Source organism: Doryrhamphus excisus, linkage group LG21, assembly GCF_037039965.1.
Source record: "Doryrhamphus excisus strain RoL-2023G ecotype Guam linkage group LG21, RoL_Dexc_Guam_v1.1, whole genome shotgun sequence".
Taxonomy (NCBI): domain Eukaryota; kingdom Metazoa; phylum Chordata; class Actinopteri; order Syngnathiformes; family Syngnathidae; genus Doryrhamphus; species Doryrhamphus excisus.
The window spans coordinates 9,061,005-9,088,337 of NC_136377.1; the positions used below are offsets into that span (position 1 = coordinate 9,061,005).

At 41.3% G+C, this 27,333-nt stretch overlaps 3 protein-coding genes across 7 annotated transcripts in view; 2 read left to right on the top strand and 1 right to left on the bottom strand.

Annotated features, from left to right (window-relative positions):
* gabrr3a (gamma-aminobutyric acid type A receptor subunit rho3a) lies at positions 1-23,382 on the bottom strand. Of its 3 annotated transcripts, XM_078787488.1 has the most exons (12): positions 23,302-23,382; positions 20,570-20,691; positions 11,550-11,621; positions 7,720-7,799; positions 5,850-5,962; positions 2,223-2,290; positions 1,926-2,149; positions 1,752-1,834; positions 1,223-1,360; positions 996-1,148; positions 635-828; positions 2-484 (listed from the first exon to the last, which is right to left on the bottom strand). In XM_078787488.1, the coding sequence occupies exons 5-12, from the start codon at positions 5,944-5,946 to the stop codon at positions 182-184; spliced, it is 1,260 nt and encodes a 419-aa protein (XP_078643614.1). In that variant the 5' UTR covers positions 5,947-5,962; positions 7,720-7,799; positions 11,550-11,621; positions 20,570-20,691; positions 23,302-23,382; the 3' UTR covers positions 2-181. The 3 variants fall into 3 exon arrangements, with proteins under 3 accessions (XP_057942715.2, XP_078643614.1, XP_078643613.1); XM_078787487.1 differs by lacking the exon at positions 11,550-11,621; XM_058086732.2 differs by lacking the exons at positions 11,550-11,621; positions 20,570-20,691; positions 23,302-23,382 and having other exon boundaries at positions 1-484; positions 7,720-8,235.
* On the top strand, positions 7,861-12,037 carry LOC131138299 (uncharacterized). Its single transcript, XM_058087114.2, has 5 exons — positions 7,861-8,005; positions 8,478-8,564; positions 10,728-11,036; positions 11,335-11,610; positions 11,676-12,037. Exons 1-5 carry the CDS (start codon positions 7,861-7,863, stop codon positions 12,035-12,037), a joined length of 1,179 nt encoding a protein of 392 aa, XP_057943097.2.
* Positions 15,892-27,333, top strand: part of LOC131138096 (pleckstrin homology-like domain family B member 2) — a 16,533-nt gene continuing 5,091 nt past the window's right edge. Inside the window, exons 1-14 of one of the 3 annotated variants that reach the window (XM_058086730.2) lie at positions 15,892-16,052; positions 16,945-17,047; positions 17,656-17,952; positions 18,037-18,605; positions 18,682-19,002; positions 20,590-20,724; positions 20,913-21,050; positions 23,512-23,655; positions 23,772-23,882; positions 23,961-24,053; positions 24,145-24,282; positions 25,373-25,472; positions 26,931-27,138; positions 27,215-27,305. In XM_058086730.2, the coding sequence (XP_057942713.2) occupies positions 17,002-17,047; positions 17,656-17,952; positions 18,037-18,605; positions 18,682-19,002; positions 20,590-20,724; positions 20,913-21,050; positions 23,512-23,655; positions 23,772-23,882; positions 23,961-24,053; positions 24,145-24,282; positions 25,373-25,472; positions 26,931-27,138; positions 27,215-27,305 (2,391 nt within the window). In that variant the 5' untranslated portion in view covers positions 15,892-16,052; positions 16,945-17,001. Of the gene's footprint in view, positions 16,053-16,944; positions 17,048-17,655; positions 18,606-18,681; positions 19,003-20,589; positions 20,725-20,912; positions 21,051-23,511; positions 23,656-23,771; positions 23,883-23,960; positions 24,054-24,144; positions 24,283-25,372; positions 25,473-26,930; positions 27,139-27,214; positions 27,306-27,333 lie in introns of all 3 variants that reach the window. The other 2 variants (XM_058086728.2, XM_058086729.2) reach the window with 2 other exon arrangements.

Genomic DNA, 27,333 nt, shown 5'->3' on the forward strand with positions numbered 1-27,333 from the left:
AAAAAGACACACAATAACGCAGTATACATTTATTTTTCCAACGTTGTACAATACGTATGCAGCTTACAATATAGCAATATCATTCAATCCTGTAGATTGTAAAACATTCATTTGTTCTAAAGCTTTATAAAACATCTTCCTGTAAAGTTTTAATGATAGGTTTTAAAAAAAAATAGTGGTGCTATGCATACAAACTCCAGTAAATGATGTTGAAGAGCAGGTAAGCCAAGGGGAATAAAACTCTTGAATAGGAGTCAATCATGTAGCTGTTGCTCATGATAAAGCTGAGGTTGTGCTTTAAAGAGTTTTTGCGGCGTAGCCTGGTGCCCTCTGTGGGCCCCGACACGGTGGAGTTTCGTGATTGGGTGTTCCTCTCTGTGTTCGGCGTACTAGACACCTCCGGGAAAGAGGTCAGGTCAATATCGTTGTCATGGAAACAGCCGTCGAAAGCCATGGCCTGTGTGGCGTTGAAGGATGCTGGGATCTGCATTGGACACAGCAAGGAGAGGAGAGTTATGTTTTTAGGTCATACAAGCTGATCCAGATGGTGCAAAAATGATTTTCTGCAGGTCAAATGAGTTGCATGAGATTTGGGGAAATATTATAGTTAAAAAAAAAAGGTTGTATTGGTGACCTTTGCCCTCTTGAGCTTCTTCATCTCCTCTACTGTGGTGAAATAGTTGACGGCGGCATACTCGATGACGGAGAGAAAGACAAAGAGGAAGCTTGCCCACAAGTAGATGTCCACAGCTTTGACGTAAGACACCTGAGGCATTGAGGCGGACACACCAGTGATGATGGTCGACATTGTCAACACCGTGGTGATGCCTGGATGTATAGGGAGCACAGGAAGACACACAGTGTAAAATACAGCAGGTTAAACTGATTGCCCTATACATAAATATATTGTTGTAATGTAGTATATGCCTTCTTTTTTAGTGAAATGAGAATAATGACAATAACGTTCATATAGAGTGGTTGTGTTATGTAAGTACCCAAGGAGACACGAGCTGGTACGGCCCTCCTGTCTATCCAGAAGGACACCCAAGACAGCATCACCATCAGCATGGTGGGAAAATACGTCTGGAGCATGAAGAAGAAGATGTGCCTCCTGAGAATAAAATTAATGTAGAGCCGATTGTACCAGCCTGAAACAACAGAATAAGAAGGTTTCCCCTGGATTCCTGCAATCAGTATGGTTGGATGGATGTTTTTTTTGTACCAGTACTGCTGTAGAAGGCAAGGCCAAAGGAAGGCTGGAAATCTTCAACAAAAAACTGAGAGAGCACAATCTCATCAGTCCTTAATGAATCGTTCCCGTTCTTCCAGTAGAGCATGAGGTCGTTCTCATTGTAAGCATCTTTGGCAGAGAGGAGAAGGAGGAAGAGGAGGAGCTTTAACAGTTGTATTGCCTCTTTGGGATGCTTTTTTTCAGAAGAGAGCAGGAACATGCACCCATTTGAGAAAAACAAAAGTCCAGTTTTTAGTCATTGACTGTATATTTTTGTTTGGATTTCAAATACTGCTATTAAAGGCTAAATTGACGTTTAAAAAAATATTTAAAAACTAACTGAAACTGTATAACTGTAATGTCATGCACACATGCATATTGATTGGTGGCTAATCGATGGCTAACTATAACAGTATAGTAAGGAACCTTTAATGGTTGTATAGCAACAAGTGGGTCTATGTTAATAATCATTTTTCAATGCTAAGTAGCATCTCCAAGGTGCAATGTTTGCTATACTCACAGCTCTCCAGCTCCAGAGAACAGTTCTGCGTGTCCAGAGGAAAACTGCTGAAGTCCATGGAGCAAAGTGCTGTTACCGTGATCCTAAAAACACAGCTTGGATCAAACAAACACTCACATACACACAACTACAGTGTGCGTAGAATATGATAACATTAAGGATAATGTTATCTACCGGACACTGTAGAGGATGTTGCCATCAGGGAAAACCCTCAGCATGATGTTCTCCATGGTTGTGTCATGGATAAAAGAGCGCTTGGAGTGCACAAAGAACACATCAGGCACCCAGATCTTCTTCACTAGCCGTGAGTCGAAGGTTCGACTCTTATTGCTGCTGGAGGGGAAGGCCAGACGATCATCTTGCCAGTAATGCCTCAGGTACAGAGTCATTGTGAAGTCCTGAAAATAACCAAACACAATGAAAAGGCCAAAGGATGTTGGTTTTATCGGGATCAATCGAAATAGTACCCACCATGTTGACTTCACTTATGCTGTCAATGCTCTCCACCTGGACGTCAATGCCGACAGGGATAGCAGAACCTGCCAAGGGAAAATTCAAGACACTCAACAGGGGCCCCAGAAGAATCCAAAAATGGCAAAAAATGTGTGTTTGAGAGCTGTGATTTTTGACAAAAATCGTAAGGGGTTAGTATGACGTTTTTTTCAGTTTTTTTCAACTTGCTTCTAGTGCACTTTTCTGGTCAAAAAAACAGAAGAAACCTCACACACACTAAACAGGGGCCCCAGAAGCACTCAAAAATGGCATAAAAAAACAGTGTTTGAAAGAGGTGATTTTTTTTACAAAAATCATAAGGGGAAACCTCACACACACTCATCAGGGACCCTTGAGGCACCCTAAAAGGGTATAAAATGCCAATTTTTGAGGGCGGTGATTTTTGAAAAAAAACGTAAGGGGTTAGTATGTCGTTTTTTTCAATTTTTTCAACTTGCTTCTAATGCACTTTTCTGGTCAAAAAACCACGGGAAACCTCACACACACTCATCAGGGGCCCCAGAAGCAATGTGTCGTTTTTTTCTGTTTTTTTAAACTTGCGTCTCATGAACTTTTCTGGTAAAAAAAAACAGGGGAATCCTCACACACACTCAACAGGGGCCCCAGAAGCACCCAAAATCGTCATAAAAGATCAGTGTTTGAGGATGGTGATTTTTGACAAAAATCGTATTGTATATCGTTTTTTTATGTTTTTTTCAACTTGCTTCTAATGCACTTTTCTGGTCATAAACACAGTGGAAACCGTCACAATAAATCAGTAACAGCTGGTTGACAGGACGTCATGAGCCATGATCCATGTTTACGTCCTCTATTTGTACATCTACCACAGATTATGTGCTTAAATGCCACTATATTGGTCCGTAAGAGAAGATGTAATCCATACTATAGTGACGCTTCAGACAAAACATTCGATACTAATCACGACTCAACAGATCAGAGAGGATATTACAGGCAGTTAGCATAAAGATGCGATGACAAAAGAAGAGAACTATTTACTAGTGTCAACATTTGGGTTTTACAACACTTCTCTATTCATTGGATCATATTGTAAGACACTGAAAATGTGTTTTCAGTTATAATGTAGATGTATGTGTGTTTTTTGTACTAGAACAGGGTTGTCCAAAGCGCAGCCTGGTAGCCATTTTTGGAACCACAGCTCGATTTTCATTGGCTCTCTGCAAGCAACAAACGTATTGAAGTGGTACTTGCTGTAATACGCCACAAGAGTATTACATAAATACTATGTTATAAAAGGTATGACCGCTACATCATTGTTTCATGGGACAATACTGAAAACATATGAGATGAGCTGTAAACATCCAGTCCGTTCAGTACATTACCTAATGAGGATAAGCACTCAAAAGCATCAGTCCTCGATGGCAAGCACATAGCGAAGTAGGAGGGATTAGAGCACATGGCCTGCAGGCTTCCTATGCCTGATACGTACTGTAGCAGGGTGTTCCATACTGTAACCATGGACATTACGTGGACTAAAAAGTCCATTGTATAACATTAGAAGTGAGGGATAATGTCAACATATTAGGGGCCACAATACGTTAAGTGAAAGAAGAATTATTTGAGCAAGAATTAGCCAACTGCTAGCTCACAATGAGCTTGACATCACAGTGCGACAGACAGAACATCAACTTAACTTATGGGAGAAATAAATTGAACATGTAACAGGAAGGTATATTGGTTACTGCTGCTACAGTGAGGGTAATAAACACCAACTCATGTTAACAACAAACAAGTATTTACAATGACCTCAAGGCATGCTGGGTAGGACAACATTTTTAGGTTTTATGGGACTGCTCACTTGATAACAAAATCATATTTCATAAAGGGTGTTATCAGTGGTAACTAATTTATTTCATTAATTATGATTTTCTTTTCTGCTTGCCAAGGCTCGACAGTGGCACAGTGCAGCGTCCCCACAGTCTGACACTGTGATATATATATCCAATTCACAAAGATTATGTGTTCATGTGTAGTCTAAATACAAATATATTATTATCACTGGCTTTACAATGCAAAAGTATAATTTGCTGCCTTTAATTGTGCTCGAAGATCCCAGAAAATACCCTCAACTTAAATGATGTGGTGTCTTTGAAAGTGATCTCTTATTGTTCATAATAAAGTGTGATTAAAATATTCTGCTACTATTGAAATTGAAAATGATACTATTGAATTGAAATGTTCAGTTCTTTTGGAGTTGTTAATACACACAAATACAGTAAAGTCTCGTTATATCGATATTGTCGGGAGTCGGAAAAAAATGTTCTATAGTATAGAACGATGTCGAGCAGCTTAAATCAATCTTTGCTCAAGGATTTCAATACCAAAAAAGAACACGGCGAACGGCTGCTTTCAGTCAACTTTATTTTTCACACTTCCACCACCAGAGTGCACACCCGGATTCCCGCACTTCCTTGTTCACAGGTCATGCTCAACCCGCCCCACATAGCTGGCCAAACACATGCCTGCAACAGAAGAACCAACGAACGCCAGCATGTACATATGAAAAACAGTGATTATTGCAAGCGATAAAAAGATATCTGAATACAACACAATTAAATACATGTATTTGTACGCTTGTGTCTTCGTTGGAATAGGTGTGTATGCTATGTCAGTTGGTTCTTCTGTTGCAGGCATGTGTTTGGCCAGCTATGTGGGGCGGGTTGAGCATGACCTGTGAACCAGGAAGTGCGGGAATCGGTGTGTGTGCTGCGCTCTGGTGGTGGAAGTGTGAAAAATAAAGTTGACTGGAAGCAGCCGTTCGCCGTGTTCTTTTTTGGTATTGAAATCCTTAAGCAAAGATTGATTTAAGCTGCTTTTGTATCGATATAAGCAGACCAAATTGGCTGGCGGGAGACGAAAAGGGCATCGTAGTAACCGGATTATCATAATAACCGGGTATCATACTAACGGAACTAATTATATCATAAAAGACTAGAAATTTGCCGGGAAATGAAAATAGTATCGTAATAAGTAGTAATTTGTTATAACCGATATCAATATAACGAGACTTTACTGTACATACAAATATTTATAATTGTGTCGTCTCATTTATCTTTTTTTCAATAAAATACAATAAAAATGGCCATTTCAGACATCTTGGATATTGTAGTGTACACACAGTATGGCATGCAAATGGTTCACAGGGTGTATTGTAAATTGATGAGGACAACTCAAACTTGATATGTTGATTTTCATCCAAAAGAGTTATGTAAGTACTTAAAGGAGGTTGGTCTATCGGTGTCCCGTTTGAAACCAGCATCTTTACATATGTACTGTTGGTTGTGTAACACATTTCAATCACCTCAAAACATCTGGCTTTTTGTTCCCTTCTTCCGGCTCCTGATGAGGTGCACAGTTCAGATGATTTTTTATCTCTACTACTCTGTCTGCAGTCATTGTCTCACACGTAGACAATCTAGGTCACCAAGGGCTTTTTTTTCGGGAGGGGTAATATCAAGGACAGCACAGTAACCTAGATCAGCCTTGTTGCAGAGAATACACACAGCAATGATTGACGGGTGGGATGGGATGGATAGATATACTGGATTGTGGGTATCTGGTCCTTACCTCCGAAGCCCGGCCTCATTGCAAAGTCATGGTCTTCTATTCGAAGCAGCTGTTCGGATTTAATGAGCAAAGACTTTGTGCTGTCGAGCTTTTTCATCTTGAGGTCCACCCGTCTAAGAAGCAAAGAGGACAAACAACAGCTGATTGGACAAGACAATCTTTCGCTTTCTCTGAACTGACATCTGGTGATGAGTGAGATTAAAAGCAGAGGCGATGATGTAAATAGTGACAGTTTCTTCTTTACTGGAAGTTCATCACTCTTTCTATTCAAACTATTGGTTTTGCCTACACTCATCTAGCTTCTCTAATTACTTTTAATTAGGGCATGCATGATCCATGATGCCATGATTCCTGGCATGGTTAACTACAAATGAATAGTAGTAGACAACCACCATGTACAGTGTCCTCCAGAAGTATTGATACAGTGGGGTCAATTCCTTTATTTTTGCTGTTGACTGATAACATTCGGGTTTGACATCAAAAGACAAACATTGCACATTTTCTTTAATGGAGTGGGTTCAAGTTTTGGAGCATGTGACAGGTGTGATTTGTTGCCCAGATATGTCCAAGGCTGAGTGGTTAACGCGCAGGCCACACAGCTAGGACACCAGAGTTCGATTTCACCCTCTGCCATCTCTGTTTGGAGTTTGCATGTTCTCCTCGTGCATGTGTGGGTTTTCTCCGGGTACTCCGGTTTCCTCGCACATTCCAAAAACATGCTAGGTTAATTGGCGACTCCAAATTGTCCATAGGTATGAATGTGAGTGTGAATGGTTGTTTGTCTATATGTGCCCTGTGATTGGCTGGCAACCAGTCCAGGGTGTACCCCGCCTCTCGCCCAAAAACAGCTGGGATAGGCTCCAGCACCCCCGTGCTTGTGATGATAAGCGGTAGACATGTTCTATTACATTGCTTATTCAATCAATAAATAGCACGTTTCAGATTGGTTAGGATCGGTTTTACCTGTGTGGACTGTATTTAAAGGTAGAAACAATATGAAAAACAGACAACTGTCATTTGGTGCAAGCATTTATGAATCTGAGAGAAGATGAAAAATGAAGAACAACTGCACAAATTGGTCATAGCCAATAAAAACCTTTGAACTGAAGAAGCAAGAACGCACTGGTGTGCTAAGTATTAGATGTCGAATAGGTAGTTTCTGATGACTGGCATTTACACTTGCACATATTTTGCCTCTGAATTGTTCGATAATTTGCTGTGGCGGCCCGCACCAGGACTCAAATACAGAATCTTTGTAATGGGAATCGATAGCGCTAACCGCTCGGCCAAAAGCCAGGACTATCAACTGAATGTTCAGAGCAGCTTCTTTTAATGCACATCCATTGTACTTACACAAAAACTACCTGAGCATTCCTTGTGTGTGACACCTATCCAAACACTAAGAATCCTGAGAAGCTAAGAAAACTGAACCTAAACATTTAGTGCAATTTATTGACTGAATAAGCAATGCAATAGGACACACTTTAGACCTAGTCAGTCACATGTTCCAATACTTTTGCTTCCCACCCGATCCACATGCACTGTGACATGTTGCTCTCTGGTCTTGTATTCATCTTTTGCTGACAAACCCCAATGTCTTCAGTGTACAGCAAAAATAAAGAAACTGACCAAACAAACCAAAAAAAGTATTTTTCCTTAACAAAACAAACCAAAATTTTTGCACATTTCCACTTTAATTTGTATTCATTCATTTAATCCTAGATAGAACTATGCAATACATCAACCTACCTGATTACATGGGAAAGTGCCACAAAGTTCACATAAGGATAACAAAGAATTCAAAGCTCTTAAAAGTATCTAAACGTCATAGATAACCCAACAATAAGGTTAAAGTTCTCACTCAACTCACCCACTATGCTTTTGTTTGTTGCTGTCCCCGAGGTCGAGCTCCTTGTGTCTCCTCTTGCTGGGGAAGTGGCTGCTGTTGAGCTGCGTGACAGGCCAGAACCAGGCAAAGCACATCAGTCTTAAGGCCAAGAGGTCCACTCTCATGGTGACACTGGTGCTACGAACACGAGAGGATCTCCAGAGCGTCCTCCCCCTCCCCTCCACTGATGTCCTCAGTCGCCGTCACTCTACTGGCACGTCGTCCATGTCCCAACAGCACTCATTCCGCCGTGGCGTGCACATGCCCTGTAAGCGGAGTGCTGTTCTGCACTCTCATCTCTGCCAAAGATGATGCACATGCACATCCGTTCAGATAGTCCTTTGGTGGTCAAATGCGCCACCCCTCCTCTTGCATTTCCTGACACTCCATGTTTCCCCCTGACCCCACACAGTCCCCACCCTCAATATCAATTTATTCCAATCATGACAAAGGAATACCATTAATTCCTCCCTAATCTTCTTATCTGTGGTTGGTGAAATCTTTCAGTAACCTACAAACTAGAGGCAGTCGAGCGCGGGTGGGAGGGGATAATACAACCAGTGGTTTCATCATCGTTCTAAAGAGATAAAAATAAAAAGCCTGTAGCCTAGTTTTACACAGAACAGGATTTTCCCTCCAGTTGCACTGTGTCAGGATGCTTGGACATGAATGATATCATGGCGAGAGGGCACAGATGTGAGCATATGTTTGGCCCACATCTGTAAACCTTGTACTTGCAGGGCTCTCCCGTGGTTCACAGGCCAATGACACGAGGGATTTCAGCTACTCTCAGAAAAAAACCCTGACAGGGACAATCTTCAAACAAGGTACAGGCAACCCAACAACCTCCTTCTCAACTCCCAAAAAACACAAATTGACAGCAGATCACTCGTGTGAGTAGATCCCCAGGAGCATTCCCCAAAGTTGTAGGTAGTATATGGACACACACCATGAGGGCACATTATGCATTGCCTTAAAGACATTCACAGAAGTTGAATCAGCATGTGATGCTATTTTTACACTTTGTGATTAAGCATGATTCTGAATCCAGTCCTGTAAATAATACACTGATGTCATCCACATTTATCAAGATCAAGGGGGGTGGAATTTTATCTTTCTTTTTATCTTTTTTCTTTCTTTATCTTATTAGATCAGATGGCTACAAATTCCACTGTTAAGGCGCCGTGCAATGAGTGAACACGACACATTTGGATGCTAGATGTGTTGCGTGATGGAGCGTTCACATGGAGCACGTGTTAAACATTGACCTGCCAAGTTAATTAGTCAGTGTTTCATTAGTACTAGAGAGGATGTAAAGTAGGATCGCACAGATGCGGCTCACTGCACAGCAGTATTTGTTCTCACACACACTTATATATATGCATGACAACTCAGGTAAGAACTTTGAGACATGGCGCAGACACACGGACCCACAATGGTGCTGTTTATTTGCCTGGGGAAATTCTTAATGATACTCTCAAAAGGTAATGTACTCTAATAATCTATATTCTATAGTAATTGGGAGCTTTACTGAGAAAATATGATACATAATTAGTGAGCTGAATGATTTTTCAGCTGCAATGTGACCTTCAGGTCTGCACACATTTGTGGAATACTGTGAGCCAGTAAAAAGGGGGGAAAGGCTGTAAAAAATATCTTAACCCCCATTAAAAACAAGCACAGGGTTTATTAGGGGAACACAAAACCTCTCCTATGTGTTTGAGATTTGGGCTCAACAAGGATAAGCGGTAGAAAATGAATGAATGAATGAATGAATAAAGTGAAACACTGTGATGTGTATATAACGTTCTTTTTATGCACATTAATATGTTATCAGTCTTATGTAAATTATTGCATAAAATAAAATACATGCCAACATGTTTAATAGACAATATGTATTACTGTAGTATTTAAAATAGGCCTACACTGTGTATGAACAATATAAGGACAAAACTATTGGGGAAAATGGCTATTACACCTACAGGAAGAGAAAAATATAGTTGACTTATTTTTGCAACAAATCCTTTTTCTACACCACAGATTTCTACAAACAATATTCACCAAAATTTTGCCTTGGTTTTGTACAATATTGCATGTATCTTGTGTACTGTACTTCCATAAAGTCAAGTGCCCTAACAAAGCACCCTATGCGTTGCTAACTCACTGTCCGCACATTTTTTATTGAGTATGATTGCTAAATAACCGCCACGGGGCCAAAGAAAGTTGCAAGTGCCAGTAATTTGATAAAAAAGGTGAGGAAAAAACAGATGTATGGAAGGTCTGCATTAATACCATCCATTCATCATTTATAGTTATTTCACATTGTTTTCTGCAGATAGAGCAAGAAATTATTCTGTGTGAAAAGCATTTTTGCCAATATTTTGGGATCGTTTTTTTTTACTTTGTTTTTACCCTGACCTTTTTCAAAGAAATTAATAATGAAAATCCACTCACCAGAGTAACATTTGGAGAGTCAGACACAGTGTTAAAAATAACTCATACATAAAATACTATAAACCTGAGCAAGACATGTGTCTCAATAATTCATTCATTCATTTTCTACCGCTTTTCCTCACGAGGGTCGCGGGGAGCTGGAGCCTATCCCAGCTGTCTTCGGGTGAGAGGCGGGGTACACCCTGGACTGGTCGCCAGCCAATCACAGGGCACATATAGACAAACAACCATTCACACTCACATTCATACCTATGGACATTTTGGAGTCGCCAATTAACCTAGCATGTTTTTGGAATGTGGGAGGAAACCGGAGTACCCGGAGAAAACCCACGCATGCACGGGGAGAACATGCAAACTCCACACAGAGATGGCTGAGGGTGGGAATTGAACCCTGGTCTCCTAGCTGTGAGGTCTGCGCGCTAACCACTAGACCGCCGTGCCACCCGTGTCTCAATACTTCTGAACCCTAAAATGTATAGTATAGTAGTTTAGATTTTAGTCATGTCTTTCTGATTTTGCTCATGTCTGACATCCAGAGGCCAACATTTCGTGCATCATCCATGACGACTGCATCCTACCCTGCAACTTCAACCCCCCGGGCACAGTGGTGATCCATTGGTACAAGCAGCAAATACCCGTGCACAGCTACTATTACAACAAGGATCAATTTGGACTCCAGAACAAACATTTTAGTGGGAGGACTTGCCTATTTAACTCACAGATCCCTCAAGGGAATGCATCTCTCCAGCTCAAGAGGGTCAAAGTTCAGGACAAAGGCAGGTACAAGTGCTACACAAGCACACGGAAGGGGAACCAGGAAATGTTTGTAAACCTGGAAGTGAAGGGTCAGTAAAACTTTGTATTGTTTCATCCATGTACCATATAACATCGGTAGAATTACATTGTTGTAGACGACTACAATGTAAACCAGAGGATATTTGCGGGAATTTCTCATGCATTCTTCTATAAAAACAACGCCTTTTTCAATCTACATAAATTGGTGTTGCCCTTACACTATTACTGTCATATGTGTGTCAATGCAGTAAATACAGTCAAATAGCACCACCTGCTGAAGATATGTTTTACTACCGCAGTTGCAGAACAGTCTAGAATTGGTCCCTGTCTTTTTGTCCTCTCCTACAGCTCTCATCGAGTCTGTCATCATGGAGCTGAGTGATGAGATGGTCACATGCTCCTGCAACAACATCTACCCCGCGCCCCTGGTGACATGGGCTACAGCCCCTCCCTCTCCGCAGAAATCTCTTGAAAATGTCACCACAAAAACCACAGACCACAAGGGACTTTTCAATGTCCAAAGTTCACTAAAGATTCAGGGGAACGTCTCTGATTATACCTACTTGTGTTCATTTGCATCGTCAGATAAGACCCAGGTGTGGACAGCCTCTCGGAAGAATCAAGGTGGGCTACGCCTGTAATGAAGAGGATGTCAACATCCACATAATCAAATATGTCATGTCTTTTAGTGATGACAAACGAAGAGGGGCACACACTCTGCATCCCCTGCATTCTCCCGCATGGTCTTCACAATTTCACCCTCATCTGGACCTTCACTTCCTCCAGTGAGCCCACAGTAATTGTACGATATGACAGCAGACATGGACACACCTTCAACCTGTGGGAGGGTCTAGCTGAACTCGACCAGGAGCAACTCCTGCTGGGAAATGGATCCCTTATGATTCACACGTCAGACAGAGAAGAGCACTCTGGGATGTACACGTGCACCTTCACTGGCCTGCAGAGCCGACTCATTGTTCAGACCAAAGTCAACATCACAGTCGCATCAATAGGTGAGTGCTGCACTGTTCAGCTTGGAATACAACCATAAAGAGAAAAAAAACAAATTAAATAAATTCTTACTGTGCAGGTTTGACTGAACGGAAAATGCAGAGGTCACGATGGAGCACCGCAGCATCTGCAGCTTTTGCCTTGTTCACCGTCATTTTGGCTATTCCACAATGTCTCAGGCATAGAGGTAATTATATGCCCTAGTCGGGAGTTGTCACTCTCTCTTGCCCTGGACGTGGTCTATCATCAATAGAGCATGTCATGTTGTGGCGTTGATGCAAGTTTCTGATATGACTCTAGCTCAAACCGACCTTCACCATATGTTTTTCACGCGATAGATGTGGCATAATGCCGTTCACTGGACTAACAATGCTGGCCTTTTTTTGGGCCTTTACTGTATATAGTCCTCCAAAACTAATCCTCAAATTATGCAGACACCCACTGAGTATTGCGAAATGTGCATTTGGTCCAACCCAATGAACCGTGACAACATGACAACTCATCATTATCTCAACTACCAACAATAAATCCACAAGGTAGAATTACAACCCTCCTACATTCTATTTCTATTGACTGTCATGTCAGTATATATATAAAATAATATAAAATAATTATATAAATATATAAATAAATATAAATATATATACATTTCATCCTGCGCTCTCTTTTCCATTCCCCACTTCCTGCAGGGGTACAGTCGACTACACACAGACACAATGGTGCAGGACTCATTGAGGTTCGCCTACATAAAGATCCAAACATCACAGCTTCATACATCATCAGGCAACAGGCTGTTGACTGCAGAGGATTGAACCCACAACCCCTGGTGTTGGATGGACCGCCAGGCAGAAATGTAACAGACAATTATAATGCGGAGGATTCAACACCAGAAAGAAAAGAAGAAGAAAAACCAGAAGAGGGACCAGACGCTTGTCAGCAGTTTGTCAATACTCACCCTGAGAACTTTGCAGCAGATGTAAATAATATGTCAGACACTAAATAAAGACCAATCATTTTCATAAGGCTTCCCAGAAATACACCCCATTTTTTTCTCCAGTCACTTTTTTCTTGCTGTCTGCTCTGATTTGGAATCACTGGGCATATGGTTAGACTTAAACCAATGCATAATCACTTGCCGCTTGGTAGCCAATCTTCCCCCAGTCTGGAGGAGGTGTAACATTCCAGTGCTTTGTGGCAAGCACATCTGTGTATAGGCAAAAGGTGACATTGTATACATTTTATAGCCCTCAAATTGTAAAATAAATATGTATGGTGGGTGATTCTAGTAAGAGTGCAAAACAACTGAAGCTCCAGAACATAATTTAAACATGTGACCATTTCCAATAAAAAACGTTTTGAGGGGGTGCCATGTCTGACTTTTTTCAGTTCTGCACACGTGAGGGTCCATGATTAGAGTTGTCCTATCTAATTGTGGTGCCCCGTATAAGCATATGACTCCATATGCTTTGGAAGACGTTTTTATCATCATTAGACAAACCATCGGTGACTTACGGCCAATGAGTGTCCCAGCAAGGACACTTTTGCTCAAATTTTACAGATACAGTAAACCTCGGACATATCGGACTCGGATATATCGGAAATTCGCTCACAACAGACAGATAAAAAAGAACTAATTTTTCTGTAATGCATTTCCAATAAAAAATTCATTGCATATATCGGATTTTTATAACGGATTTTGCCTATTTCGGACAAAATCTCTAGTCCCGTTCCAATTTCCCTCGCATATATCGGATCTTTGATCCATGTTCACAGACAAAGCTGAAGATTATAACATCTTTGTATGAATTACAGACATGTACATGAGCATGTACAGCGAAAAAAAAATACAAATTCTCAAATCTGTAGAAATGCCTTCTTGTTGCTATTAGCGAGGTTTAGAAACCAAACGATAAACGTAAGTGCAAACGATAATGACGTCACAGGCTATTGAAATGTATGGGAACTTGCCGACTTGTCAATAGCCTGTGACGTCATTATCGTTTGCGTTTACGTTTATCGTTTGGTTTCTAAACCTCCCTTATAGCAACAAGAAGGCATTTCTACAGATTTGAGATTTTTTTTTTTATTTCGTTGTACATGCTCATGTACATGTCTGTAATTCTTACAAAGATGTTATAATCTTCAGCTTTGGCTGTGAACATGGATCAAAGAAAGTTCCCCCATGGCATTGCGCGTCTGTGTAATGAATGTGGCGGACATTTTCCGGTATACGCATATAACGGATTCCGCTTATATCGGACAAAACCAGTGGGAACAATTGAATCCGATATATCCGAGGTTTACTGTTTACTGTTTGTCAGTCCCTAAAATGTGTGCACCCAAATTTGCGATAATTTAGCTAAACACCCTTAAGTTAGAGTGAGTGTTTTGAAGAGCGCATTGAGCTGTGTGAGAAATTTCAAGTCAATCCGTCCTACTATATATGGTTGAACTTTGGAGTTTAAAGGGGAACTATGATGCTCATTTATCGGCACTTTGTATTGAGTTGTGGACTCCTATAGAGCAACCACACGCAATAACCTGCACAGAAAACTTTCTAGATCTTCCAGAATCTACATCTATTCCAGCTGTATTTCCTTAGATTTCCAAAGCAGTTTTAATTTATTCCACCCACAACCTGCCCCAAGCACACCCACTCCGCTGTGTAGAAAAATTTGCTGGGAGCCATAGCTAACAACCGTAAACAGCAAAGCAGAGCTGTGGGGAGGGCAGTCTTCGAGCGTATCTGGCTTACAGCTCATGCCCATATCAGGAAACCAGGCCCCTTGTGACATCACAAGGAGCCAGTGTTAGAAAAACAGGTCTGAAACCGAGCTTTCAAAGCCATCCCAAACTTCTTTCAGGGCTAACGTTCAAATGCGCAAACCTCATGCAACATTTTAACTAAATTTATAGGTCAGAAATGTGGAAAAAAGTATAATAGTATTTGTCAGGTTAATAATATCACATGCAACACAGCAGGGGTTTTTCTGTTGACCAATTGTCACCCTTCTGTGTGCAGCGGTTTAGTAGTGGAACAGTTAGCTTATATAAACAAATACAGTCCACCCCATAGAGTGTTAGTCTAATCAACTTTGTGTAGGTGCATGTCATAACCAAAATGTCTTCTTAAAAGTTCCAACCCATTAAAAAATGCATCCTCTGCAATTCACAAAATGTGAAAGTGTGTGTGTATGTGTGTATTCATGTCAAAGATCTAAGGTCTGAGTCTGGAAGTAATCATCTTGTCCAGGCTCGACACAACCCCCCTGCCCATGATGTCATTGAAGTTTTAGTTCCGGGAGAATTGAGGGATTTTCCTTATGTAAGCTTTTCCTGCATCTTTGTATCTGCCTGACCTGTATCCAACAATACTTGCTATAAATTTAATCACAAATGAATATATTTACACCACAAGCAAAGTACATTTTAAGTGCTTCTGCTCCCCATCTGTGTGGTTGGACGTCATGAGGGGGAGAGAAGTTTTCTCTCTCTTTATAAAGCAGCCAAAGAGGCCACCCCCGCCTCCACATACCACAGAAAAACAACAAACCAAAAACTCAAGATATTTTACTACCTAAATGTATACTGTGGATCGGTCTTGTTTTACAGAGAAGTACAGGTTTCATGTATCTGGAGTATTCTGCATTTTTTGCTCTACTGTATTTCTGGGAGCCAAAAAAAAGAAGTGCCAAGAACTAAACCCTGTGGTTGCATCCAAAAAGTTATCTATTTTTCATTTCTATAGCTTGTTGATATTTCCAGGTACTTTTAACCTGCTGATTTCATAAAACGCCTATTTCTGTGCAGTACCTCTAACCATCAACAGGGGCAACAGTGCTACCAGATTCTGCAAAGTAACATTCATCAGGCTGCTCTTCTCCCTCTCTCCCTCCCTCCCCTCTCCGGGGAGGTGGGAAGGGTCTCCTGTCTGATCCTTTGTCACAGAAGGACTTTGAGTTTTTTACTCTGCTCCGTCGTCCGTGCAGGGACAAGAGGATTTCACATCTAAACCAGCAGGGACAGCAGCTCTGACGATGCAACACACAACTAAGGTGAGGGGGGGTGCTTTTATTGTGGAAAGTCGGGTCACCCATGTAAATGGATGACGGAGAGATGCTCACAGAGATGCACGTCCAGGTTGTGGTGAATATGAACTTTCACTTGCAAATTATTGTTGTTTTTTTTGTCTTCTTTGACTTAACACTGCTGGGAAGTAACACTAGCCTGTGTACAGTATGTATGCAAATACAGTATGTATTTTTGGTGTGTATGGACGTGTATGGAGTTTTGTTCCATTTGTTGGCTATTGGCATAGTCTTTAAAGTGCTGTTTGACATTTGATAATAGTTAGAATGAAGTTGGAAACCAATGTTTTTTAACTATAGAGTTTGAACCCGATGTATAAAATCCTCATGCCGCTGCACACATTTAATGAAGTTGCATTGAGCACACTGTTTACATCGTCTTGTTTGTTGACTCTCTGCATTACCCTGCCGGCTTGTAGTCTGGGTGATGCAGTAAAATCGCTCACTCCTGACATGAGGCCCACCTCTCTTTTGGGAGGGGGGGTGGGTCTTAAGAATGAACTCATGCTGATTGATTGTGTGAGTGTGTAAAAGGATACCCTACTTCCTGTAGGCTCGCTCTCCAGACAGCAGGACCACAAAAGTCTCACATCAACCATCTCTTCTTTTTCTGTGAATGTGCGTGTCAGAAAAAGTAGACTTATGAAATCACTCTAATGTAGTGTATATATTATTCAATGAAGCTGACATTTGAATGTGCATGGAATAGCAGCAGTAATGCAGGTTCCTCTGTATTGTTTGCAGCTAATTACATGTTCTGTTCTTGAACGTTCATCCATTTGCATCCACACAACATATTTCCTCACACAATCCTGTTGCCAGTCTGTAAGTGAAATCGTTCTGTTTTCCTCTTTGGCAGCAAATCACATTTGAATCCTGATTCCGACGGAATTGAAGGATAAAGTCAAGAAGCAGGATGCTTCCTCAAAGGGCAACTGTGAGCACACTGGGTTTCGGCTCAGGTAAGACAAGGAATAAATATGCCCCATTTTCCATGCATCAGATATGCCTTTCCATTGCATAAATCTTGGATTGGCACAAAGTAACCAGCTAATTACCCGTGTGTGTGTGAGTATTGTCATGCAGGTCATTGTATTCTCTTGGTACTAAACCAATCGTAACTGGTGATGTTTTGCCTCTCAGCCGATTCATGCAAGATGCGCCAAAGACCAGTCATAGACAGACAGGACTAGACAGGATCCTCTTGTACAGAGTGCCCAAAATGTAATGGTACAATTATGTGTCCCAATCAGGCCTAGTTTTCTGTCTTGGTCAGAGTCAGTAGTTTATGTCAATGTGCTCCAGTCTACATGCCCATATAGCGTATTTATGCATGAGCTGGTCGCTGTTCCCATGATGCATTGTGGCTTCTTCCCTTTTTAGAAGACACTTGGCAACCAATAGGGGCAATGTTTGTATTGGGCTTGAAAGTGTATGAGCGCACATTCTTCACTGGTTTTCCCCCACTTACTCAGCACATGGCTGATAGCTCAGCTTATTAAAGCAGCTCCACTTGATGGCATGAAAAGTGTCAGGATTATATGCTCTGTTAACTCGCTCCCATTTACAGACTGTGTGAAGATGGAGCCTAGCGGCAGTGGCTCAGTAGCCGGGACCTTGCTCAGGGGGTCCCGCTCTAAGGCGGAGCTTCAGGAGCTGATGGAGACGCTGCAGCGTAGGAAGAGTGCCCTGGAGGCCAGTCTGAGGGCAGCTGAGTGCAACCGCAAGTATTTCAACATGCCTTCCCCTGGTGGACCCCAGTCCAAACGGCCGATATCCATCCTCAGCAACACGGAGCACCAGCCATCTTCTTCTAGAACCTTCTCTTACATGACCAGCAGCAGCGTTCCCCCATCACCTCGCCAGAGTGAGCGCCAGTTAAACTCCAATGGTTTTCTACGTCACTCCACTCCTCGCCACCAGTCACAAGATAGCCTGCTCCTCCCCACAGATGGAAGTTCTCCCCTTTCCTCTTATGGAGAACCACTACCTCGTTCTCCAAGAGTCAAGAGCGGCACAGCTAGTGTCCCTTCAAGTCCTCGAATGGGCCGCAGACTATACTCACAAGGAAAAGCTGTGAGTGATTCCAGGCAGAGGAAATACTCAACAGGTTCCCTCAACAGTCTGGGCATGCACAGTCGTTCCCTACCACGCCTCCACAATCCCGTAGAGCCTCCAATTTTATCCCTGCCGCCTCATCTACACAGAGGAGGGCGTTCGAACATGGCCCGACGCAGTCTCTCCTCCCTTGAGCAACCACCAGATGTGACAGTGCCAGCAAGCATGCCCAATACTCCCAGGAGAGCCAGCATGGCCTCCCTGAGTTCTTTAGGTGTCGAGACAGACGGACCGAACTTAGATGTGAGCTTTGGAGAGCGGAGGTTATCATTTGGCAAGGGAGGGCTGACTCCAGGGCAACGGGTGGGAAGCATCAGCTCGCTGAATGGCAAAGAGGAATTGCGAGACTATCACCAGCACCAGAGAGATGAGAGACTCAGGGAGCAGAAAGTGCAGAAATTGGTGAGTTACTTTTTGACGCTATGCATCATCTTGGAACCCCCACCAAAGACTGTTGTCCACAAACCCTTGTCTATAGGAGACTCAGCGTCTGGAGACCATCATGAACCTGTGCACTGAGTTTGCACACGTGGAGCCCGAAGGTTCAGCAGTTTCAGACCTGCAGAAAATCAATAAAGAGCTGGAGAAGCTGCAGGTGTCAGACGATGAGTCTGTTTTCTCCGACTCACCTAGCAGCATTGCTCCAGAAGGTTGCTTTGGCATCAAGGGCCAAGATTTGCTTCTCAGTGACGAGCAGCAAGTCGCAAGTCATCAGCAGAACAGCTACAGAGAGGTTCATTCGCCATCTCTGAGCTTGAACAGCAGCGTGCCCTCACCCTCCAGCCACCAGAGATCTAAGGTTATTTGATTTGTTATCTTAAATATCTTTTCCACTGCATGTTACCTGCTGGATAGAAATGACTGACATCTCCAGTATACGCTCCACCAGGGTTCCTCGCCACGTTTCTTACTGAAACAAAGCTATTCTTGTCAAAACATAAGTAGTACATTATAAAAGCCCCATCTGGAAAACTGCTGGAAATCCCTTTTTACTTAAATAAGGACTCACATGAAACTAAAAAAGCACTTAAACCCAATTTTATCTCTGACTTGGTCTACTTCAAGCCAAGCTATAATAATGAAAGCCAATGGGACGCACCCCTCATGTGGAATGCACTTTATCACATTGCTGAGAGCTTGTTTATCTTTGTTTGTTTATCTTTTGTACAATCGTAGCCAATTATTTCTTTTTTTTCCTCCTCATCACCTTTTAAGGCACAACCAATCAGTCTTGAGGGGTTTTAAAAGACATTATATAGTAAATATTTGGTTGTAACTGGACTTGTGTTGATTGCTGTAAAGTGGAAACATATGCAGTGTGGATGTCTTGCACATGACCCCCCCCCCCCCACACACACACACACCTGGTCGCAAGTTTGTCTTATTTTATTCCTTGCTGTTTGATGGGTTTGTTTTGATAGGGGCATTTTGTAAACGTCCATTAGAGCCTTGATACTACAATTATCATATTTATTCCTTCATGAACCGTGGTTATGGTTTTTGCTCAGAGCACAGAGTAAATGTATCAAATTGTGCGATTTCAGCTGCCGGGGTCGGCTTCTCCGCCACAGTCTCAGCACTCCAGTTACTGTCTGTATAAAAGTGAAGCCTTTTTCCACTCTAAAACTGTTACAGCCCAATGGAGTGTCTGGTTTTAATGAAGAAGACCTAGTTGTGCTTCAGCACTCAACCATTCAACTCCACAAGAAAGGGGAGGGGGCGGGATGGTGTGGGGGGGGGGGGGGGGGCAGGAAATGACTCTATCCCACTGAGAATTATTATGTGTGCATTTGTGTGTATCAGTGTGTGTGTGTGTGTGTGAGAGTGAATGGAAGAAATCTGGTGTATACACATGGCGGAAACGTTTAGAACTTTGTACAAAAAAATGAGACTATTGATTACATCTTAAAAACTTAGGAATAATTCACAAAGAGAACTTTTCTACATTCTGAAATACAAAATATGAGTTGTGGATACCTGCTTTTTTATGTTCTACTAAAACAAGCATAGTCGGTTTGTTTAGAAGAATAACAACACATAATGAACTGTACAGTCATGATTGTTAGTAGATTTTGGATAACTTGTTGGAGCGTTCCATTACACCAAGTAAAAAACAAATCCTGTCGCTGTCAATGATCCAAGTGCTGGGAAGTTAAAACAGCTGCTGCTGTTATTCTCTAAAGTACAAGCCTGTCTATATGTTTGACATCACACTTAATGCAAGAAGCTATGCCTTTATTTCCCCCCCTTGTTGTAAAATTGTTACGATGGGGATTTCTATGTTAAGTTCACATCATAAATATCCATATGAGATGTCTGTTGTGGGTCTGTGTGTCTATGTCTGTGGGTCTATTCAAACTACGTACCTTCCTTATATGGTTTGCAGGTGTTGGAGAGTGCACAGCTGAAACAGGAAGTAACGCATATTGAAGAAGAGAGGATCCAGGTTGTGAACAATATTGAAGAGCTGGAGCAGAAGATTAAAGACCTGGATAACCAGATGGAGGAATCAGTAAGAGAGGTACTGCATGCCATGGCTGCAATGGGGAACACACCCAACCCCAAAAACATTTTGACTTGCAGTTCTTGCATTTGGGGCACTGAGCCAAATCCCCCAAAAAAACTGTGATCAATTGTGCAGGGGTACCTAATGAAGTGTCAAGAGCATGTGTCCAGAGAGATAAGGGATGTATTTTTTTGTTCCTACAGATGGAGGTGGAGTGTGCTTTGCTGGAAGGAGAGCAGGAGTCAGAGATGACCCAGCTACAAAAAGAAAATGCGCTTCTGGACCAACTTAGGGAAAAGATTCATAGGTCAGAGAAAGTTAGCCACACTGAGAAGGCACAGGTAAAAAAAAAAAAATATATATATATATATATATATATATGTAAAAATACAGCCAATGTTTGTATCTACAGTGCATCCAGAAAGTATTCACGCTTCACTTTTTATACATTTTTATACATTTTGTCATGTTACAGCCTCATTCCAAACTGAATTAAATTAATCTCTTACCTCAAAATTCTACACAAAATACTCCATTATGACAATGTGAAAAAAGTTTTTTTTGACATTTTGAATTTATTAAAAATAGAAAAAAATCACATTTACATAAGTATTCACAGCCTTTGCTTAATACTTTGTTGATCCACCTTTGGCAGCAATTACAGCCTCAAGTCTTTTTGAATATGATCCCACAAGTTTAGCACACCTATCTTTAGGCAGTTTTGCCCATTCTTCTTTGCAATAAGTCTCAAGCTCCATCAGGTTGGATGGGAGACGTCTGTGCACAGCCATTTTCAGATCTCTCCAGAGATGTTCGATCGGATTCAAGTCTGGACTCTGGCTGGGCCACTCCAGGACATTCACGGAGTGGTTCTGAAGCCAATCGTTTGAGATCTTGGCTGTGTGCTAATGTCTACTGTCTATATGGTCAAGGTACATGACCAGTCTACTGAGGTCACTGAGCAGGTTTTCATCCAGGATATTTCTATATATTGCTGCATTCATTTTTCCTTCTATCCTGACTAGTCTGCCAGTTCCTGCTGCTGAAAAACATCACCACAGCATGATGCTGCCACCACCATGCTTCACTGTAGGGATGGTATTGGCCTGGTGATGAGCAGCGCATGGTTTCCTCCAAACATGGCGCCTGGCATTCACACCAAAGAGTTCAATCTTTGTCTCATCAGACCAGAGAATTTTGTTTCTCATGGTCTGAGAGTCATTCAGGTGCTTTTTGGCAAATTCCAGACGGGCTGCCATGTTCCTTTTACTAAGGAGTGGCTTTCGTCTGGCCACTCTACCATACAGGCCTGATTGGTGGATTGCTGCAGAGATGGTTGTCCTTCTGGAAGGCTCTTCTCTCTCCACAGAGGAACGCTGGAGCTCTGACAGAGTGACCATCGGGGCCTTGGTCACCTCCCTGACTAAGGCCCTTCTTCCCCCGATCGCTCAGTTTAGAAGGCCGGCCAGCTCTAGGAAGAGTCCTGGTGGTTCCAAAGGTCTTCCATTTACGAATAATGGAGGCCACTGTGCTCATTGGGACCTTCAAAGCAGCAGAAATTTTTCTGTATCCTTCCCCAGATTTGTGCCTCAAGACAATCCTGTCTCGCAGGTCTACAGACAGTTCTTTTGACTTCATGCTTGGTGTTTGTGCTCTGACATGCACAGTCAACTGTGGGACCTTATATAGACAGTTATTATATTTCCAAATCATGTCCAATCAACTGAATTTACTGCAGGTGGACTCCAATTAAGCTGTAGAAAGATCTCAAGGATGATCAGTGGAAAAAAGATGCACCTGAGCTCAATTTTGAGCTTCATGGCAAAAGCTGTGAATACTTATGTAAATGTGATTTTTTTGTTTTCTATTTTTAATAAATTCAAAACATGTCAAAAAAACCTTTTTTCACATTGTCATAATGGAGTATTTTGTGTAGAATTTTGAGGTAAGAGATTAATTTAATTCAGTTTGGAATGAGGCTGTAACATGACAAAATGTAGAAAAAGTGAAGCACTGTGAATACTTTCCGGATGCACTGTATGTGATACCAAGGCAATACAGAATACAATACATGAAATGTGTCAACATCAACTACACATAGTTGTCATTCAAATCCTTTGTCCAGGGACTTATACCTGGAGTTTGTAAACAGTAACAATACTGCATATAAATATAACAATATCAACACTGTAACAATTAACACTGCAACTAACTACTATTTCCCTAATCAATTACTCTGAAACATGTTGTTTTGATGAATCGACTAATCGGTTAGGCCTTAGATAGACCCAATCAATAAAAACCAACCACGGTTTGGATATGGTGCAATTTCTTAGGCATTTAAAATTATATATTCACATTTCAGAGGCTGAACTTTACGTAATTAAAAAAATAATTGATTGCGGTAATTGGATAATCATCTCTATGCCCTTGAATGCAGCTCTAGAGACAATACAGTATGAATAATACAGAATGACTGAGTAAGTGTCGAGCTGATACTAATATCAATTTTATTGATATTTAATTGCTCTGTAAACTGCAACTGTGTTTAATAAACGTAATTGTAACACATAAGTGAAAAAGTGTACTCACCAGTTGTTCCAAAATGGCAAGTTTATTCTTTGTTGTGATTAATGGTGCAAATTACACCCTGTTTACACTGCTAAGTCCGTCTTCGTTGACCAATAAGAGAAGAGCTATCACATGGTGTGTTATGGTGCGTTTCAATGAACTCGAAATTTTCCCTGATTTTGATGCGATCCACATTTTGGATTGTAATTTACATAAATATGTCTGTTACAGGAAGCAGAGGAGCAAACCAAAAGCCTGGAGGATTTGGAGTTCCAGAAATTAGAAAAAGAGATTGACCAAGATGAGGAAAAGGAAAATCAGAGTCATTTACTGAGAGAGATCACTGACTGTCAACGTCTCGCTATAACACGCAAGGTACATATCGAATATACAGCATTTTTAATGTTTATTTCTGTGAGTTTCAACCACATATGTTGAAGGTCATGCCATCACATACAATTCAAAGTTAACAACAATGTTCCTTTTCTCAGGAGAGACTTGCCACGCTGAAGAAACAGTCCTCGCAGATTGCTCTGCAGTCCCAGCAGGAGAGAGAGAACTTCCAGAGGGAAAAAAACAATCTGCTCATCATGCTGCAGAAGGTAAACCGTTTAGCAGTGGCTGATGATGCTGATGATTTTATTGCAATCCCTGACGATGCCATCATGATGGGCCTCCAGGAAAGAGAGAAGCTGGCGTCTTTGGAAGGAAAGTATGTGGAATTGTCTGAGAAGCAGAACTTGGCTAACAGCAACAATACTGCCATCAAAGAGGTGGGTTTAAAGTGACGCACATGTCCAGTGGAGTGCATTGTGGTCTTCTACAACTTTATAATTTCTTGTGACGTTTGTGTGCTGACTCTAGCACATACAAACCATGAGGGAACGGAGGAGAAGCGGCAAAGAAAACTCAGCACATCCAAGTGACAACGGAACTCATAAGAGGAGAGAGCAGCTCGTCACTCTTTATGGAAGAACTCTGGGACGCACCCTTCCACCAAAGGTCATTGGGGTTTATTACTTATTCATCATTGCAGTGTTTCACATCTGAAGGGAAAGGGCTTATAGAGACTTTACATCTTAAACTGCAGGTGCTCGAATACAATTTATAACTCCGGATAATTACCAATATGGTTGAGTGGTTAGCGCGCAGGCCACACAGCTAGGAGACCCGAGGTCTATTCCACCCTCGGCCATCTCTGTGTGGAGTTTGCATGTTTTCTCCTGGTACTCCGGTTTCCTCCCACATTCCAAAAACATGCTAGGTTAATTGGCAACACCAAATTGTACATAGGTATGAATGTGAGTGTGAATAGTTGTTTGTTTATATGTGCCCTGTGATTCGCTGGGGACCAGTTCAGGGCCGAAGACAGCTGTGATAGGCTCCAGCATACCTGCAACCCAAGTGAGGAAAAGCAGTATAGAAAATGTATGAATGAATGAATGAATTAACAAACACAACAACAAAAATAATGTTGTAATTCGGGGAAACTTAAGTTGCAGGAAGAGTTACAGTGCTATTAGAATAAAGTCAAAATATTATGTAATAACGTCATGAATATCATGTGAAAAAAGTAGTTGGAAATGGAAGAAATTGAAACAAAACGCTGTAATTTTATGAGAAAAAAGTCAAACGATAATGACAAAAAGGCAGTTTTACAAGATTTAACTTGCAATACTATGAGGAAAACAATAGAACAAAGTTTAAATATTAAAGAAAAAAGTACATTTTTAAAAAGTTGTAATATTATGAGAAAAAAACAAAAAAGTGGTAATTTTTGGAAAATTAGGTTGGGGAATAAAGTCATAATATTACAAAAAGGACACAGATTACTTAAGGAGAACATTGAAATAATTAGGAAAGTTTCAAAATAAAAAAACAGCCTTTTTTTTTTTAAATAAATATAATTTAGCATATCTGCATGTGCCGCTTACAAAACATCAACACCCTGATAGGGTGACTATAAGCGGTAGAAAATGAATGAATAATTACCATTGGGTTTTCTGACAATAAAGGGAGATTTTCCACATTTCTGGTTGTACTTAGTAAAGTGACCCAGCATGCACTTTGCTGCTTTCCTCCCACTCCACAGGCCCATCTGCCTTTGTCTCAAAGCTCCAGCTGTGGCAGCGTCATCCCACAAGGCCTCAGCTCCGCCCCTCGAGACCTGAACACTCGCCGTCTGCCAAAAAGTGAGTCATGCTGTTGCATCAAATAAACAGGACAAGCGTATAGCCTGGTTTGTGGACAGCAGACACGGCACTGATGGAACAATCCAGATATGCATGTCTTTTATTGAATTGGCATTCATTTGGAATTGTCATTATTATAATTTTTCATTGTGTCTTGGCTGTTCGCAGGTTTTTTCCCATAGGAGCTTGCATATTGTACAAATTAAAATTCCCATTTGTGGAGTCATTGTGTATTCAGTGCTGGTTTGAAACAGTATCTCACAAAAGGGAGGACACCACAAAGATATAACTTAAGAGTAGTCAGTGTACAGCTGTTATAGCAGCATATACAGTATTTATAGTCCACTGAAAGTAAGTCAGCAAACAGCCACTATTGCCCAAATTAGCCGTGAAACACAAGTGAGTAGCAACATAATTGCCAAGCATGGTGACTTTGGCGTCATGGTCTGGGGATGCTGAGTACTGCAGCAATGCAATTCATAGAGCAGTTGTCTCAAACGCAATTTCCTTGGGGGCCACTGGAGCTTGGGTCTGGGTGAGACTGGGCTGCATCAGGTTTTCCAACAACAACAACAAAAAACCTCATTTATTAAAAACAAAAAAATTAAAAAAACGTCGCTTTGGTTCCAATTTTCCACAAAAAAAGCTCCGATAAAACATTCCACTGTTCTCAAATATCTTACTTTTTATTTTTCTACACAAAATAAGATGAAAAATAAATAAAAATCAAGAATAAAGAAAATCAATCAATCAGTAATAAATAAATATAATAATAATAATAATAAAACGGCAAATAATAAAAACTTTAGAAACCACATATAGTTGGTGGGTAGACAGATTATTTTTTTCAGATTATAATTAACAAAGCATTATTAAAGCCCTGTAGACATGACAAAACACGACTATAGTCACATTTATACTCTTTTTATTTACAACATATTGCGCAACTGCAGGGTCTTGAGACACATGCTAACTCGCAAACTAGCGACCTAAACGGTATTTAAAAGTTATTTCCTTTAAACTTAAATAGCCAAAAACTTACCACTTCCACACGGATAGGGAGGATAACTATTAACAGTTATTTAACCTTTAACATGAACATTAATCAAACGTAATAATTTTTTCTGGGTACATGATACCATACAGCATCCATATCAAACTTGCGCGGGCCGCACTAACATTAAACTTTCATATCAAGGCGGGGGCCTCAAACTAGTGTCCTGCGGGCCACATTTGGCCCATGGGCTGCGTGTTTGAGACCCTTGTCATAGAGGGAACCATGAACATATACACTACTGTATGAAAAGTCCAGCATATTGATATCAATTAGTGTTTGGTGTAACTAAAGTAATAGCTCATCCATGTGGAAGAACAAAAATATTGTTGAATATATTGAGAAATGTTTTTGCTGCACAATAGAACTGCCTGGATCCAACATTTAAAACTCTCATCTGTCAGCAGGCAACAGCCACACTCACATGAATGACGCCGTGCACGACAGACAGAGAAAAAGTGATTTCTGTAACCGACTGCTGTCAGAGCCCAATGTTTTCCTCGACTCTTTGTCCTACCCGGATAACAGCCACGCCTCTGACACAGTTAGTGTGGACAGCTCTGACAGTCTGGAGACCAGCTTCTCCGCATGCTCTCCGGATAACATCTCCAGGTTGGAACTCATGGCGAGTATGTACAACCAAGTGTGTGCGTCTCCTCCAAACCAAATCTAACTCTTGTGTTGTCAGTGCCAGTATGTCCAACATGGCCAAGCTTGAGGAGATGGAGCGTTTACTCCGAGAGGCGCAGGTGGAAAAGTTACGACTGCTTGAGCACAGGGTAAGACTTCATCACCAAATGTGTACAG